We start from the raw sequence: 17357 nt of genomic DNA, 5'->3' as shown, positions 1-17357 counted from the left end.
CTATTCATTCCTGTGCATACATTTAGCTCTCTGGCCATGGTGATCCTGATAAAAATGTTCAACCTGGTTATCACCACTCCATTGTCATACCAATATTATATAGTATGCCTTTTTGTGGTTAATAGACACCCTACAATATGAAATTTTGGTGTTGTTACTTACCACCATTTGGCCTTGGGGAAGCTTTCTCTGAACTTCAGTGTTACCATCGGTACTTGAAATCGTTCACATCTTGAGAGAAATAATATTTGTGGAGAATTGTCTGAAAGGGAGGCAGCCAATTCATTTCCCTAACTCTGGAGTAGTAAATTGGTTTAGTCTCCTCATATGACAACCATAGTCTATTGGATTTGGCTTCTAGAGTACAATAGCATAAAGGATCTGGGGCCACATAAAAGCTCAGTGGCCAAAAATGCTACAGTTGATTAGCAATGTCTGCTGTGGGTCTTGGCAGGAGAAATAGCTGCAGGAGAAATGTGCCGTATTTTTGCCAGCCTCGCCCAGAGTGCATTAAGGTCTACCCTTAAGGACTAGGCCAGACTGTCACAGTGCTTTGCACCTGGCTGATTTGTTTTGGATTCTTAAAATTTGCTTTTACTGAATGTTCTCTGAGCATTAGGCTTAATCAGAGGTTATTAGGAGCCACGTCTTTAAAATTTGTTTTTATTTGCTCACATTGGAACATTGTTATATGGGACTGTCTTTCAGAAGACTCACAGAAAATATGTATCTAGGATTTGGGTACTTTGAGTAATTATGGTTCTCCTGAGCCAGTTTTTGATTCAAGCATTCCACTGATATTTATTATATCTGCTACAAGGAACATATTACCTATAAATTTTTGGAAAGATTCAATAGATGCCCTTTTTTTTTTCAATTCTTACAAGTACTCATGTTTTCCTCTATTCTAAGAAACTCAAATACAGATATGTGACACCCGCTCCCTACCTCTTACAAATTAATAGAAACTTGTGGTGTATGTTGCATGTGGTTCTCGTGTTTGGTATTATCTTTATCTGTCTTATCCTTGATTTCCTTTTGACCCACTTATACATTTTTTTAAAAATTTTATGATATCAAATGTATATGCTATAAATCTTTATAGAAAGGTTAGGCATGAACAAACTAATCTCTAAATATTTGAAGAATAAGGTTAGATGCGTACTGTTAGCCTTATTCATTTATTTAAAAATGAGGTATAATGTGTATAAGTACACACTGTCACCCACAATGTTTTATCTGAATTAAATAATTATAAGAGCAGCTGTGATTAGATTTGTAGAGTTTAGTTTTCCATATTTGTCTTTCCCAGTGCTGAAAATAGAGGGGTTTAAAAGTATCTTACCTCATGGTGTTGGATCCAGAAAAGCTTGACATCACTGACTTAGTATTTGATGCTAGAAGCTGAGGTCTTTATGGGAAACCATTTGAAATGAGGCCAGTACGAACCCATCTAAGAATGTTAGTCCAGGGTCTGATATCTGCTTATGGATTATGTTTACTTACATTCTCCAGATTATTAGTGTGTTGATATTTTTCACATAACTACTAGTGAAGATTTTTTTTTTTTATACACGTTTTGGTGTCTCAAGAATTCCATCTTATGTTCTGCCTGTTTACTTGCCATAGGGTCTATAATGTGAAGGAAGAACTTCCTGTCAACATCCACTGCAGGCCCAAGGCCTGGGTTGGATGCTGTGGTCCTAATTTTTGTTTAGGGAAGATTCTCCATTACCCTTTGTAAATCCTGAATAATGAAGAAAAATCAACATTGTTAAATGCACATATTCTTCTCAAAAATAAGACAAAGGACTACATGTTTGTATACATGTATGCTTACGTGTATATAAGACAGGGCACAAAATACATATGTTTAAGATATAAAAGCAAAATTTCATGATCCGCTAGTGGTATCTGAACAACAAAAATATTAATCTTGGAAGTCACAGGGTAAGATTTTGTCTTTATCTAAATTATTGTTGGAGCTTCTCACTTTTTATAGCAGCTGAGATTTTTAAAAAAATTATAAAATAAGCAAAACTCTACAATCATTTTGGATGAGGATAGGGTTAGATCTTGTATCCAGCTGACATCTAGTAACAGAATACTAATAAGCTGCATGAGGTCAAAATAGTTTTCACCCTTTACAAAAAGATTCCATGCAGTTGCCAAAGTCATGAGTGATCATTATCTCACATAATGTTTTGTCCAGAATGGGTGGGTCTGGGGATTCAGAGACCTGAAAATTGCCTTTCATGACATTTTGCTAATGATGAACATAGGTGCACTTAGGAAATGGTCTCGAAAAAATATTAGCCCTTTACAGTAATTCTTGTTCATACATCAAGATGGAGGTTTAGATTTGGCCAATAGTCGTCACGTTGCATACAGGTATGTCATCAGTGACTACACCCTATATTTGCCTATCTATTACCTACATTGGAAATGTTAGACAACCCATATGCTTGATGTTTGTGTTTCATTGATTTGCCAGTATTCATTATGTATCTCAAATGTCAAATATTGTGTGAAGCAGCAGAGATATAAAGTTTAGTAAAACACATGCTCTCAATTAACTCATTTTCTGGTGTAAAGACAAACATGTTGGTTAAACTCAATATCAATTCTATGACAATTTGAATTGGGTATATATCAAAGAAAGTCCAAACTAATAGACCGAATGTGGTTTAGGAACAGAGCTCTCTCTCTTCTCTCTCTCCCTCTTTCTCTCTCTCTCTCTCCCCTCCTCCCTTCCTCCTTCCCTCCCTGCCTCTCTCTTTCTCTCTCTCTCTCTTCCCCCATCAATGCTCCCATTCTCAAGCTTGTCTTGTTTTTCCAAACGTATACTGGAGCCAACAGGAATGTAAGAAGGTAGTAGCAGAAGGGGGCTCTCCCCAGCTGTCAGTTTCTTTTAAGTATCCTTCTCAGAATACACAACACGTTCACTTTTATTTCACCAATTACAACTTGGTAACAGGGCCAATTCTTTTAACTGGATATATTGCCATCTCAAGTAAAACTGGAGTCCTGCTACAGAGAAAAGTGGGAGAAGGTAGTTATTGAGTGGTGACCAGTAATCTCTGCAACACGGAGATACAACCAAAAGGCTAAGGAAGCATAGAGCAATAAAGCAGTTAGCTCTGGACTCTGGTCAGTACTCCTTTTTGGAGAAAGAGACACTTAATTTAGGGTTTGAAAGATAAATAGAATTTTTCCAAATAAAGAATCGGTCAAGGGGATTCTTGACAGAAGTAACAGCATGTGCAAAGGCACCGAGGGAATCTGGCATTATATCTGCCAATTCTGCCCAGTTATGCATTCCTAGTTATTTTTCTCTGTTAGTAATAATTGGTCTTAAAATAACAGTTTAATTTTTAATTAATCTAAGTTACTCAAGATCAACAGATTAAAATATGTCGAAAATGATTACCCTGGTATAATTGCAAACAATTTTCCACTTGGACCAAACAAGAACATTTTATCTGATGATAAAGTCTTCCACATTTTAAAAATAATTGAGTTAGAATATTTTGGCATCTTAAAGAGAAATTGATACAGAGAAAAGAACAAACACAATCGTGTCAGGGAGATGTTTGTATTTTAAACACCAAAGTTAAACAACGCACGCCCATTTATGGACCACATCCTGGGGTCCATAAACCCACACTGAGAGCGCTAAGTCAGGGGTCTGGCCAAGTTAGCCTTAAAGTATGTCACCTCATATTTAGCTATTCCTAATATGACTGTTACTTTGGATCCATGAAGCTGAATTGTTCTTTTCTTAAAATGGTTTTGGAACCATACGAAATCTTTAGGATTAGAGAGGGATTTTCATGATTATCTCCTTTGGCTCTGTTAGAGACATCAGAGTCTGCAAACAAAATTTTCCAGAGAAACTTAAATCTTTCGAGAAACCTGAAATTCCTATAATTTAAGGAGTAAATCCCGTTAGGTTTGAGAAGACTGGGAATATATATTCCCATGCCCACTGCCCAGCTTGTCCTCCCACATAGTTAGGGATCTTGTAAGATTAAACCCATCTCTCTTCAGTTTTGAGCCGCAGAACACGAGGGTCAGTACTCCTTTGCTGACTAAATTAGGAGGGCTGTGCTTCTTGAAAGGAGTCCACCCGCCAAGGCAATCCAGTGATTTTAGTCTTGTGACATTCTTTTATTTTTGCCAACTTTGGTTTTTGCTTCCTCTCTAATTAGCTAGGATCTAGGCATTCCTAAAAGATATGGCAAACCTCACAGCAACACCTCCCTCCAGCTGGTAACTCTTGACTCCAAAAATCTCTTCCTCCGTCAATTCCTCTTTGGTCTCTCTAACCAAATAAATTCTCCATATTTTATCCTCTCAGTGTACCATGTGCCTGTGTTTTATAGCTTTTCTCATCATTCTTGTTTTACTTTTATTGTGTGTGATATTTGAGTAATAGCTGCCTCTCTCACTGCCTCACTCCTGTACGCCTCAGGAGGATGGGCCCGTATGTGCTTAAATTCACCACTGAATTTTGCTTCCAGTACAGTGCCTGGCCCATAGCAGGTCTTCAATAAATGTTACTTAAATGGTTAAGTGACTTAAAAAAATAGATACTGTACAATCACATTTCACACTATACTCAGAATACAAATGAATAGAGAATCAAATGTATGATATGTCAGTTCGTGTGTGGGGCCATCTACAGATAAGAATTTTTAGAATAATTTTTCTATAGTTACATAGAAACATACCAAAGGTCAAAGCCAGAATGTTCTTGGCTTTACATGGATGAAACCTGGTTGAATTGTGATACGGCCTCCTTGCAGCCTCTGAGTAGATTGAGGTGACCACAGTGAACCCACAGGATGGAGCCAATCTGTCTTTGTTCCCCACTTTAGTATGCAGCATGATATTGTCCTAATATCTCTGCTTTAAAAAAATTGCAATTATTGAAGGAATTGTTGCTTTGTCATCTATTTAAGACATGTTTGGGTTTTCAAATGAAAAAAATATATGCATTACTATATTTTAAAAATAGATTCCATATATAACACAGTGCTAAATAATTATTTTTTAAATGTTGGCTTAACTATATGTTTATAATTACTAATTAAAGGTATGAAAGGAAAATCAAGCCTCAAGGAAGGACCAGGTTTACTAAAGAAGGATGAATTGCAAAAACTTTGGAGATACACCCCTTCAGATATCACTCCAGTTCTCATCATAATTTAAACAGTTTGGGATAGAATGAGTCCAAATGTTAGCTCAAACTAGAACTATAACATATATAACCTGGTATAATTTGAAATTGATTATTTTATTTCATTTCTTTTTTTTTTTTGGTGGTAGTACTGGGGATTGAACACAGAGGTGCTCTACCACTGAGCTATATCCCCAGACCTTTTTTTATTTTTTATTTTGAGACAGGGTCTTACTAAGTTTCCATAGCTAGACTTGATCTTGCAATCCTCCTGCCTTGACCTCCTAAATAGGTAAAATTATAGCCATGCACCACTACTCCTGGCTGGATTTGATGGTTTTAAAAATCAAACATTAGAAATAAAAGAATAAAGATGCCCTTCAATGGATGAATGGATAAAAGAAAATGTGGCATATATACACAATGGAATATTACTCAGCACTAAAAAATAACAAGGTAATGGATTTGCAGGGAAATGGACGACATTAGAGCAGATTATGCTAAGTGAAGTTAGCCAATCTCTAAAAACAAATGCCGAATGTCTTCTCTGATATAAAGGGGGTGATTCAAAATGAGGTAGGGAGGAAGAGCATGAGAAGAAGATTATCACTAAATAAGGAAGAGAGGTGGGAGGGAAAGGGAGGGAAAAGGGGAATTGCACGGAAGATGGAAGGAGACCCTCATCATTATACAGAATACATGTATGACGATGTGAGGAAAAAGAAAAAAAAAGTGTGTCTCATTAGATTGGGTAGAGAGAAGTGATGGGAGGGGAGGGGAGGGGAGGGGGAGGGGGTATAGGAAGGACAGCAGAATAAAATAGACATTATTATTGCTGTATGTATATATGTGACTGTAACCTGTACACTCAGAAAAATGAGAAATTATATGTATGATATGTCAAGATCATTGTACTGTCACGTGTAACTAATTAGAACAAATAAAAATAATATGGAAAAAAAGAAATATTACAAACATTAACTATAGCCAAAAAAAATAAGTTTTCCCACTTACTTTGTAAAGACTTGTGACTTTATCAAGTCTAATTTGGAGTAAGCATAAATATTTTATTAGAAGACTTTAGAACTTGGCTTCTTACTAGCCAAGTGACCTTGGGAAAGATTAATAGCCTCAAGTACAAGGTGGGGATATCATATATAATCATTGTGGGAATCAGTGACATATCTGTATTGTGTTTGGTACAGGAGAGGCCCAGGCAAAGAACAGGCTCTGCCACCCTCCATTCCAACCCTCCAGTTTCCTCCATATAAATTTATGGACCTCATGTCTGATAGCTGGTTCTGTCTCTTTTTTTCTTAGCTGAAGTGCTAGCTAGAAAAGAAAGTATCTTCACTTCATTCATCAATACTTTATTAACTCATAGTCTACTAAACATTCTTCCAATTGCTTGGAATTTGTCAATAAGCCCAACATACAACCCCTACCCTTATGTAGCTCACATTCTAAGGGACATAGAGAACCTGCAGATTATTTGTAAAGTGCTTCCTGCTGCTTACCTCATGACTGAATATTTTATCAGTTTGACAAATCATAATTATTGACACTGGGAAATATTTTTTTAATTTTTAAAAATTTTAATTTGTTATATATGACAACAGAATGCATTATAATTCATATTGCACATATAGAGCACAATTTTTCATATCTCTGGTTATACACAAAGTTCAGTCACATTCTTTGTGTCTTCATACATGTACTTAGGGTAATGATGACCATCCCATTCCACTGTCTTTTCTGCTCTTCTAATCCCTCCCTACCACTCCCTTCCCTTTCCCCTTTGCCCTATCTAGAGTTCATTTAATCCTCCCATCCTACCTCCCTGCATTATGAATTATATTATTATTATTATGAATTATATTATTATTATGAATTAGCATCCTTAAATCAGAGAAATCATTCGGCATTTGTTTTTCTTGGGGGGGGGGGGATTGGCTAATTTTACCTAGCATTATATTCTCCAGCTGCATTCATTTACCTGCAAATGCCATGATATTATTCTCTTTTATTGATGAGTAATATTCCATTGTGTATATACACCACATTTTCTTTATCTATTCATCTATTGAAGGGCATCTAGGTTGGTTCCACAGTTTAGCTATTGTGAATTGTGCTGCTATAAACATTGATGTGGCTGTGTCCCTGAAGTATGCTGTCTTTAAGTCCTTTGGGTTTAGACAGAGGTGTGGGATAGTTGGGTCAAATGGTGGTTCCATTCCCAACTTTCCAAGGAATCTCTATACTGCTTTCCATATTGGCTGCACCAATTTTCAGTCCCACCAGCAATGTATGAGTGGGCCTTTTGACACTGGGAAATATTTTTAAATTAATATTCTGTCATAGCAATAGTTCTTCTCTCCCTTACTCTTTCCCCATCCTTTCCTTTTCCCATTCTCTCCCTTCTTCCTTCTTCCCTTATGTATATATATATTTCAACGGTAAAGATATCTTTACCCATGTTATTTTTATTTCTTCTTAGCTTGGTTCAAACTGTTTCATCTCAGTCCCCTTCACAGGAAGTATGTTTTGGGGTCCCTGGGGGAGGGTAATTTGGTGGCAAATAGCCTTATGGATCCCAGCATTGGGAGAAGCCTGGTTGAATTACACCTCTCTCTCTCTTGTTAGATCGTTGGCTGTGACCACCAGCTGGGAAGCACCGTCAAGGAGGATAACTGTGGGGTCTGCAATGGAGATGGGTCCACCTGCCGGCTGGTCCGAGGGCAGTATAAATCCCAGCTCTCTGCAACTAAATGTAAGACACTACAGAGATGGGGCAATCTTTGGACTTGTTAACTTGTTATTCTTCCCTGGCTCGGCTCTGGTTCCCTGAGCAACCAGGGAAATAACACCTCCACCAAAGTGGAGAAGAATTTGAAAATACTGAGGAAAGCTTCATATCCCCACTTTGTGGATCAGTTTAAATGGGTCAGGTCAAGTCAGGTCACTGGTTGCAATGCCAAGAAGGAACTCTTTCTTTCTGACGCTCAGCAGGAGGGAACTAGACATGTGTCTAGAGATGCTCTCTGAGCAAACATGGATTCTGCTGCCCAATAAGAGGATGGGCTATATTCAAGCTCCTGCCTGGGATATAGAGGAGAGAGTGGGAAGCCAGAAACCACTCCCCTGCTGTCACTGTCAAATCACATGATTTGTATTTACTAAGGGGCCTTTCAGGATTAATATTGGTGGTGATTATGTAAAGCCCTTTATTGATCTTTATGTCCCAAATTCTCTACACCAGCAAATATGTGCTTACTATATATATGCATGTGCCGAGAATTTTAGCTGATCATCTCACTTAATCTTTTTAGCAATCACAAGAGCAAGGTAGTATTAATTTCCATGAGGTGGATAAGATGACTGAAGCTAACTAGATTATGTGACTTTCTTAAAGTCACAGAGCTATAAAGATCCAGTTAAGACCACTCTGATACTCAAGGACATACACATTTAGTAGTGTTTTGTCCTTGCTTGGCCTGTTTTCTCCAGATATTACCTTTATCCAGAATCTCAATTGACCTGTGATTTAGGATCTCTTTCCACCTGTCTCCCCTGACTCAGGAAATGAAAATGAGTATCTTTGCTCAGTGTGGTTTTGTTCTCCTGACTTGTCAATTAGTTGGAGAAAAACAATTGGCTTAAGGTGAGTTTGTGGCTTTACATGGACTTGGAGGTCCAGAAGGAAGATAAATGCAATTGTTCTGAGGTGCACTGGAGAGCTATTCAGAGAGGTCATAAGGCGACTTGCCAGAAGGGTGGGCCTGGGGAAGAAGGAGCAGGAAGACAGACCTCGGACCTTCAACACAGGGGGAAAACAAACAAACAAAAAACAGAGGCACTAGCTTCCGGAACTCTCCACATTCTAGCTTCCCAGAAGCCATGAAAAATATAATTCTGTAAAAATTAAAAATTTTTAAAAAGACTGTCAGGCTAAACTGAGGATGAGGTAACTTAGACATTAATACAGTACATTCAGGTGAGATTTTTCTTTGGTCATGTGTTGTAACTTTTATAAGATGAAAAATTAAAGAAATTTGAAGATAGAAACCAGGAATGAATAGAGGCGTGATTCTTAGATTCATCTCTGAAGCTATGGTTGGATATTTAAGGGAACAATTACATTGAAAGGGTAACTCTTGGGCTATAATTGAAACTCAATGGTAGAGTGCTTGCCTAGCATGTGTGAGGCACTGGGGTCAATTCACAGCACCTCATATAAATAAATAAATAAAATGAAAGGGCCATTGACAACTAAAAAGAAGAGGAGGAGGAGGAGGAGGAGGAGGAGGAGGAGGAGGAGGAGGAGGAGGAGGAGGAGACGACTCTTGCCTATTACAGAATTCTTTAAGGAATACTGGAAAAATTAAAATCTTTCTATTTGTCACATAATTGAGTCGGTGCCCATTATCTAGGAATAACCACGGGCACAAAGGGGGATGCCACGTATGTGTAATAACTACTGTCTGGTGACTTCTGACAGCATGTGTTCCTGGTGGGGATCCTTCTGTATTCTCATGCCCCCCACCTTTCATTTTCACGGAGGAGCCAGAACACTGATCCAATAGACATTCTTCTTGTCCTCCTGTTAGGGAGTGACTCATGACCACTGGGCCTTGAATCACAAAGGTATAACAAAGGTGAAGAAACTCGTAAGGAAAAAAAAAAATGAAACAAATTGGGAGCCATATGTCAGGTTCAGGTCTGCAAACAAATACCTCAATGAAAAGTGCTCTATTCAAGACCAACAGTGGGTAAATTATATAACACACAAGCTGATGATTATACATAATGACAAAATGCAATGGATTCGTTTACCTGAGCACTGACGATGCCTCATGACAAGATGATTTATATCAATAAAGTCCAGCATACGCAATGCACCTCACCACAATCTATAGCAGATGCTGGCCAAACTGCCTCACTTATGTTTTCTCCACCCCAGAAGAACCTTCTATCCTATATTTACAGACTGCGAGGCAGTCCACAGGCAGGGAAGATTAGGCTGCTCTGCAGGACCCAGAGTGCTGGCCAGGTGAGCTGTGCTCCACCCCTGAGGGTCTGGAGGAGTTCTGCCAGGTCTCTCCTCAAGTTCTGCCAAAAGGAGCCATAAGCCAGCCACATGCTCTTTTCGAACTCTTAGCATTTGGATTCCCCACATTGAACTCATTTTCTTTCTAAATTTATATCCAAGGTTTCTTTTTTTTTCCCCCCGTATGTTATCAAGACTCAGGGGAACAAAGAAAAAACAGAAGAGTGGAGAAAGACTAAGGTCGAACGTGCCAGAAGGAAAAAGAGAAATCAGAGGAACTTATCAAATGGCTGCCATTTACTGGTGAATAAAAAAGAAACCATTTTTGTAGGAAAAGACATTATAATTGACTATTACAAATACAGACCATGGAAATAAAGAAAAATCAAGGCTCTTCCCTCTTTTTAAAAGTACAAGACTATCTTTACATTTTTTCCTGGTGACTTCTAGACTCGCCCAGCCTAATTAAAGAAAAAAAATAATCAATTAGTTAACATTACCTTGCTTTTCATTCTTAAAATGTAAATGTTCATTTTCCCACGAGTTTTATTAACTTGTATCATATTATGTCTTTTCCAAATATACTTAGAAAGTACTTAGACCTAGAGCCAGCCTATTTGCTATTAATTTGTCTACAACTTTGTAGACCTCTCATCTCTCTGTATTTTGAAACACCTGGGAATCCTAAAACTATCTCTCTCTCTCTCTCTCTCTCTCTCTCTCTCTCTCTCTCTCTCTACCTTTCTTGAGTGGCAGAGGCCAGACAAACTAATTTATATACAGATAAAATGAATCTCTAATACTCAAAGATGTGCTACTCAGACTGTGACTCATAGTGATTTATAATGGCTATGGGTAAACATATTCCTGGAATATAACTCTGGCAAATTATTAATAATAAAACAAATACATATAAATCCCTATAGGTACAAAATACATATGATTTTTAAAGACAGCATAAAGCAGTAAATAAATTTCCACCTTGTATCTAGATGCTTCAAGCTATAACCATTAGCCACCCAAGGATATATATTCATTTGGTCAACAGCAAGTACTTACTGGGCATCTGCTATGTGCTTAGGAACTATTCTAGGTGCTGGAAACACAGAAGAGACAAAAATCCTTTTGTGCATATACTAGTTTCAGGGGCAGATCGGTGAAACATACAAAAATGCATATATGTCATAAGGTGTTAGGAACTATAGAAAAAGTAAAGCAGGGAGAAGCACATGAGATGGGGATGGGCTGCCAGCCAGGAGTGTTGGAGTGGAGTTGCAATTTTAATAGATTACTAAGGAAATGACTCGTTGATAAGAAAGCATTTGAACAAGTATTTGATGGAGGATGAGGAGAGTATAATGCAAGTCATGGGGAAGAGAAAAAGCAAATGCAAAGTTCCTGTAGTACGTACATTTGTGACATATTTTACAAAGAACAAAGAAGCTGATGGTGACTACAGGGAAAGTGAGTTTCAAAAATTCTAGAGGAAATTATGAAGGCAGGAAGGTCATGAGGTGGGGTTAGAATGGCCTGGGCATTGCAGAGTCATGTAAGGACTTCGGCTATCAGTCTGAATGAGAGGAAAAGTCATGCAGGATTTTGAACAGAAGACTGACTTCCCTTGATTTATTTTTTTAAGGGATCACTCCATCCATGCTGAAAGTAGACTGTAGTGGAAGTAGGGAAACAGATGGGGAGCTACTATAGTAGGTCAGGTCACTGATGATGACGGCTTAGACCAGTAACTGTGGAAGGGAATAAAAGTGGTCCAATTCTGGATATAGTGTATTTCTTTGAATCTAAGACATCACTGACTGCAAGATGCACCATTATTTTAGGTGCTATAGGTGGAGAAAAAAACAGCCATTGAAACTAAGAAACTATGACACAATGCTTTCAGATCACTTAGGGTTTTTACTTCATAGTTTTTAAAAGATCTATTTTAAATTTAGAAATATTTTTAATCATCTGCTACCCTTATACATACAACTGAAATAAATTGAGAAGTAAAACTATACTAAGGCTTTTTCTCAAACAACTCTTTTTAATCACTTTTGACTTTGTATAACGAGCTCTTGTGTTAGAGCATTTTGAAAAGAATACACAAAACAATTCAAATCTTTTGATACTGGTCCTTTAAAAAACAATTTATTGAGCTATTAATTGGCACTTAATGAATAGCATATTTAAAGTGTACAGTGCACACACTGTGCAACCATCACCATGACCAAGGTCATAAACATATCCACCATCCAAAAATTTTCTTGTGCCTCTTGTAATCCTTCCTGTTTCTTCCTGAACCTTCCCCCAGGTAACCACAGATGCTCTATTGTCACTACAGATCAGATTGCATTTCTGGACTTTCATATAATTTGATTTATACATACATACTCGCTCTGTCTGGTTTCTTTTATTCAGCATTATTTTGAGATTCATTAATATTGCAGTACCAATACTTCATTTTATTTTATTGCTGAATGATAATTTCATCATATGGACATACCACATTTTTTTACCCATTTGTTGACGGGCAGCTGAGTTGTTTCCACATTGAGGCTTTTGTAAATAAAATTCTTATGAACATTCACGTATGGACATACACTTTGATTTCTGTAGGATAAATCCTAGTAGTAGGATGGCTGGATCATTTGGTAGGTGTATATTTCACATTTTAAGAAATTGCCACACTTTTTTTCCAGAGTGGCTTACTATTTTTCATTTCCATCAGCAGTGCATGAGAATTTCACATGTTCTGCATTCTTGCCATCACTTTGTATTATTGGTATTTTTCATTTTTAGCCATTGTAATTATTATGTAGTGGCATCTCACCACTGTTTTAATTTGCATTTTCCTGAAGACTAATGATATTGAATATCTTTCATGTTTTACTAGTTTACAATTGCTGCATAGCAAATTAGCACAACTTAATGACTTAACGCAGCACAAATGTATTATTTTGTAGTTCTTTGAAGGTCAGAAGTTCAAAAGGGGTTTCATTGTGCTAAAATCAAGCTGTTAGCAGGCCTGTGTTCCTTCTGGAAGCACTGAGGGAGAATCCATTGTCTTCTGTATTGATTTTCCATCTTCTAAAGACCATATGCACCAAGGTATTTTAAAGCTAGCAACATAGCATCTAAAGGTTTCTCTCTGACTCTAATCTCTTCTTCTGCTTCCCTCTTCTATAGTGAGAATGTTTTTGATTCCATTAAATCCACTCAGATAATGCAGGACAATCATTTTGTTTCAAAATCAGCTGATAAGAAATCTTAATTCCATCAGCAACTTTAATATACTCTTGCCATGTGACATAGCATGCTCATTAATTGATGGTCATCTTCGGTGGAAGACATATTATTCAACCTAGAATACATGTGCTTATTTACTCTTGGGTATAGTGTCAATTCAGGTATTTTGGGTTTTGTTTGTTTTGGTACTGGAGATTGAACCCAAGAGTGCTCTACCCATGAGCTATGTTCCCAGTCCCTTTCATTCTATTTTGAGACAGAATCTCACTAAGGTGCCCAGGCTGGCTTCAAACTTTGGATTCTCCTGCCTCAGCCTCCCAAGTAGCTGAGGTTACAGGTGTACACCACCATGCTAAGCCTTTTGCTCCCTCAAAAAATAAGCTGTTTTGTTTTAAAATAGGTGTACTATGGAGTTTTGAGAATTATTTATATAATCTAGGTATAAATTCTTTGTTCTGTATGTGATTTAAAATATTCTCTCAGTCTGTAGCTTTTTATCCCCAAATTACTTAACATTATCTTTTACAGAATAAATTTTTTCATTTAGATAAAGACCAAGCTATCAATGTTTTTCTTTCATGGATTATGCTTTTAATGTCATGTCCAAGAACTCCTTGCCTAACCTGAGGTCACAAAGATTTCTCCTGTTTTCTTCTAAAAGTAGCATAGCTTAACATTTTTACCTTTAGATCTATGACCTATTTTCAGTTATTTTTATGTATGATATAAGGTTTACATCTAGGTTGATTATGTGCGTGTGTGTGTCTTTGTGTTTGTGTGTGTGTGTGTGTGTGTGTGTGTGTGTGTGTGTATGAGAGAGAGAGAGAGAAACCCAATTCTTCCAGCACCATTTGTTGAAAAGGCATCCTTTCCTCCCCTGAATTACCTTTAAATATTTGTCTAAATTCCACTGACCATTTCTATACATCTATTTCTAGACTCTATTTTGGTATATGTATCTATCTCTTCATCAGTGCCACATTGTGTTGCTGACTATACCTTCAAATCAGGTAGTATAATTCCTGAAACTTTTCTTTTGAACTAATTTTTGGTATTCCGTTCTGCTTCTTTGCCTTTCCATATAAATTTTAAAGTCTGCTTGTCCATAGCCACAAAAAAAAAATCTCTCCAGAATTTTGACTAAGATTCTACAGATTTATTTGGCAGGAAGGGGAATAATTGACTTCTTTATTATGTTAAGTCACCCAATCTCTGAGGACTTCTTGTCTCTCTATTTATGTAGGTTGTCTTTGATTTCCTTCACTAGCCCTTACTACTTTTCAGCATACCGATCCTATATACTTTAGTTAGACTTATACTTCTTGTACTTTCTTTTAGCTGTTGCAAATGTTGTTATATTCTTTATTTTCATTCTGATTGTATATTGCTAGTCTATAAAAACATGATTGATTTTTGTGTGAGCTATGTATTTTGCAAACTCACTAAACTCACATAATCATTCTAAGAGATATTTAGTAGGTTTTTGGAATTTTCTACTTAAACAATAATGTTGTTCACAAATAAGGACCATTTTGCTTCTACTTTTTCAATTTGTAACTTATTTATTTCCTTTTTTTCTGCCCTTATTGTACTGGCTAGGGCATGCAATACAATAGTGAACAGGAGTAGTAAGAATGGGCATCTTGATTTAATCTTAAGAGGAAAGCATTTCATTTCTCACCAGTGAATATGATGTTGCTTATAAGTTTTTGTAAATATTCTTCAGCACATTGAGGAAGTTCCCTTCTTTTCCTAGTTTACTGAGTTATTATCTTGATGTTAAATTTTATCAAATTCTCTCTCTGCCTCAAGTGATGATAATGCAGTTTTCTTTTTAATTTATCTTTTATTTTGATGCAGTGCATAAATTAGTTTTAAAATGAATAACCAACCTTCCATTCCTGGGATAAACCCCATTTGGTCATAGTGATAAACTGGGAAAAAATGAGTCTTGGGGTAAACTCTTTTTAGTCATTGCTGTTCTATATATAGATCTGGCTTCATTTGCCAACATTTTGTGAGGGTTTTTCATATCTATGTTCATGAGATATACTGCCCTGTAGTATTTTTTTTAATTTTTTAGTTGTAGTTGGACACAATACCTTTATTTTATTTATTTATTTGTATGTGGTGCTGAGGATTAAACCCAGTGCCTGACACATGCTAGGCAAGCGCTCTACCACTGAGCCACAATCCTGGCCCTTAGTATTTTTTTTGGGGGGGGGGGGTACTGTTTTGTTTGGTTTTAGTATAATACTACCCTCATCTAATTAGCTGGAAAATGATCCCTCATCTCCTATGTTCTGGATAAGATTGTATGGAAATGATGTTACTTCTCCTTCAATGCTTGGTAGCATTTACTGGTGAAATCTTGTGGACCTAGATTTCTTTTTTGGTACTTAACTTGTTAAATATATGGAATATAGTTATAATGATTATTTTAATGTCCAATTCTGTGTTTTGATTGTTTAGCTTTTCACTTTAATATGGAATAATGGAATATATATATATATATATATATATATATATATATATATATATATATATATATTTGTTTGTTGTTTTATATGCCTGGTAATTTTTGACTAGATGCCAATCATTGTGAATTTTATTTTGGGGGTACTAGATATTTTTGTATTTCTATAAATAGTCTTGAACTTTGTTCTGGGAGTAGTTAACTTGAACTTGATCGTTTGGGGTCTTAAAATTTGGTAGGTGGAACCAAAGCCATCTTTGACCTAGACTTAATTATGCCTTTCCACTGAGATAAGTTCCTTCTAGACACTGGACATTCCATGACTTATGAAGTTTTTAGGTCTGGCTGGTGGGATGAGGTGCTAGTCTCAGGCCTGTGTGAGCACCATGTCGTCTTCCTTATAGTTCTTTCACCAGCCTAAAGCAGTTGCCTCACATCCATGGATTGATCAGTGTGCTGCTGGATACACCAAGGGGACCATCTTAGCTCTTAGTTCTCTCTTGTAAACTCTCTCCTGTCTGGTACTTCATTCCATAAATTCTAATGCTTTGATTCCTTGGACTTTTACTTTTGTCTCAAGTCATGGAATCTACGAACCTGTACTATAGAACTTCCATTTCCAAAGCCACAGCCAGGAAGTTCTTGCAAGGCAATAATCTAGGGCAATATTAGAATTTATCTCATTTATTCCCTGAATCTCAGGAATTTCTGCCCTTTTCGCCTGATGTCCAGTGTCTTAAAAACCTTGGTTTCATATAATTTTGTCATGATTTTTTGGTTGTTTCGGGCAGAATGGTAAATCTGGCCCTTGTTACTTCACAGAGGCAGACGTCCTGGTGCTTTGCTCTTGTCTTTGAAATTATGTCGCTCTAAACACCTTTTGACCCCCTCTATGAAAAGGTTAAGCTCTTCTGATGCTTCACCTCCCTGCAACCACCACAATCATTTGATTCCTGAGAGCTAAATGAGTGTGTTCTACTGTTGTTTTTGACATTTCTTCTGAGCTGCTCCATTTCACAAGTTTGATACTAGCTGTTCTGATGTTAGCGCCTCTGTAGGCAGGTAGCTGTGACCAGTTCCTCTCTGGGTCAGAGGAAATTTAAGGCACTACAGTGTGAGAGATACTCTCATTTTATATTTGTTAAAATAGGAAATGTTGTTCGTCTCAGAATCAATGAAATGGGGTAGTTTGACAATAGGATTTTCTAACTTATTAAATATAAAGATGAACAAAAGATTTTGGCCTAGGAATCTGAAAGGATGAAATTTTCCAGTTAGGGAAGCAGAGAACATCTTGTTTGGTCTGTGCAGCATACATTATCCCATGCATCCTCTGTTATGCAATTACTGATAAATAAACACACACATACACACACACACACACACACACACACGTATATATATTT

General features: G+C 36.9%; 1 protein-coding gene across 3 annotated transcripts in view; it reads left to right on the top strand.

Annotated features, from left to right (window-relative positions):
* Positions 1 to 17357, top strand: part of LOC308639887 (ADAMTS-like protein 1) — a 384577-nt gene that overhangs the window by 131098 nt on the left and 236122 nt on the right. For all 3 annotated transcript variants that reach the window (XM_081278265.1, XM_081278264.1, XM_081278263.1), the window contains exon 5: positions 7826 to 7952. In XM_081278265.1, the coding sequence (XP_081134391.1) occupies positions 7826 to 7952 (127 nt within the window). The remainder of the gene's footprint in view (positions 1 to 7825; positions 7953 to 17357) is intronic.

The sequence above is a fragment of the Spermophilus citellus genome (assembly GCF_964194105.1).
Source record: "Spermophilus citellus genome assembly, chromosome: 2".
Lineage (NCBI taxonomy): Eukaryota > Metazoa > Chordata > Mammalia > Rodentia > Sciuridae > Spermophilus > Spermophilus citellus.
This window is presented reverse-complemented; position numbering and strand designations above follow the sequence as displayed.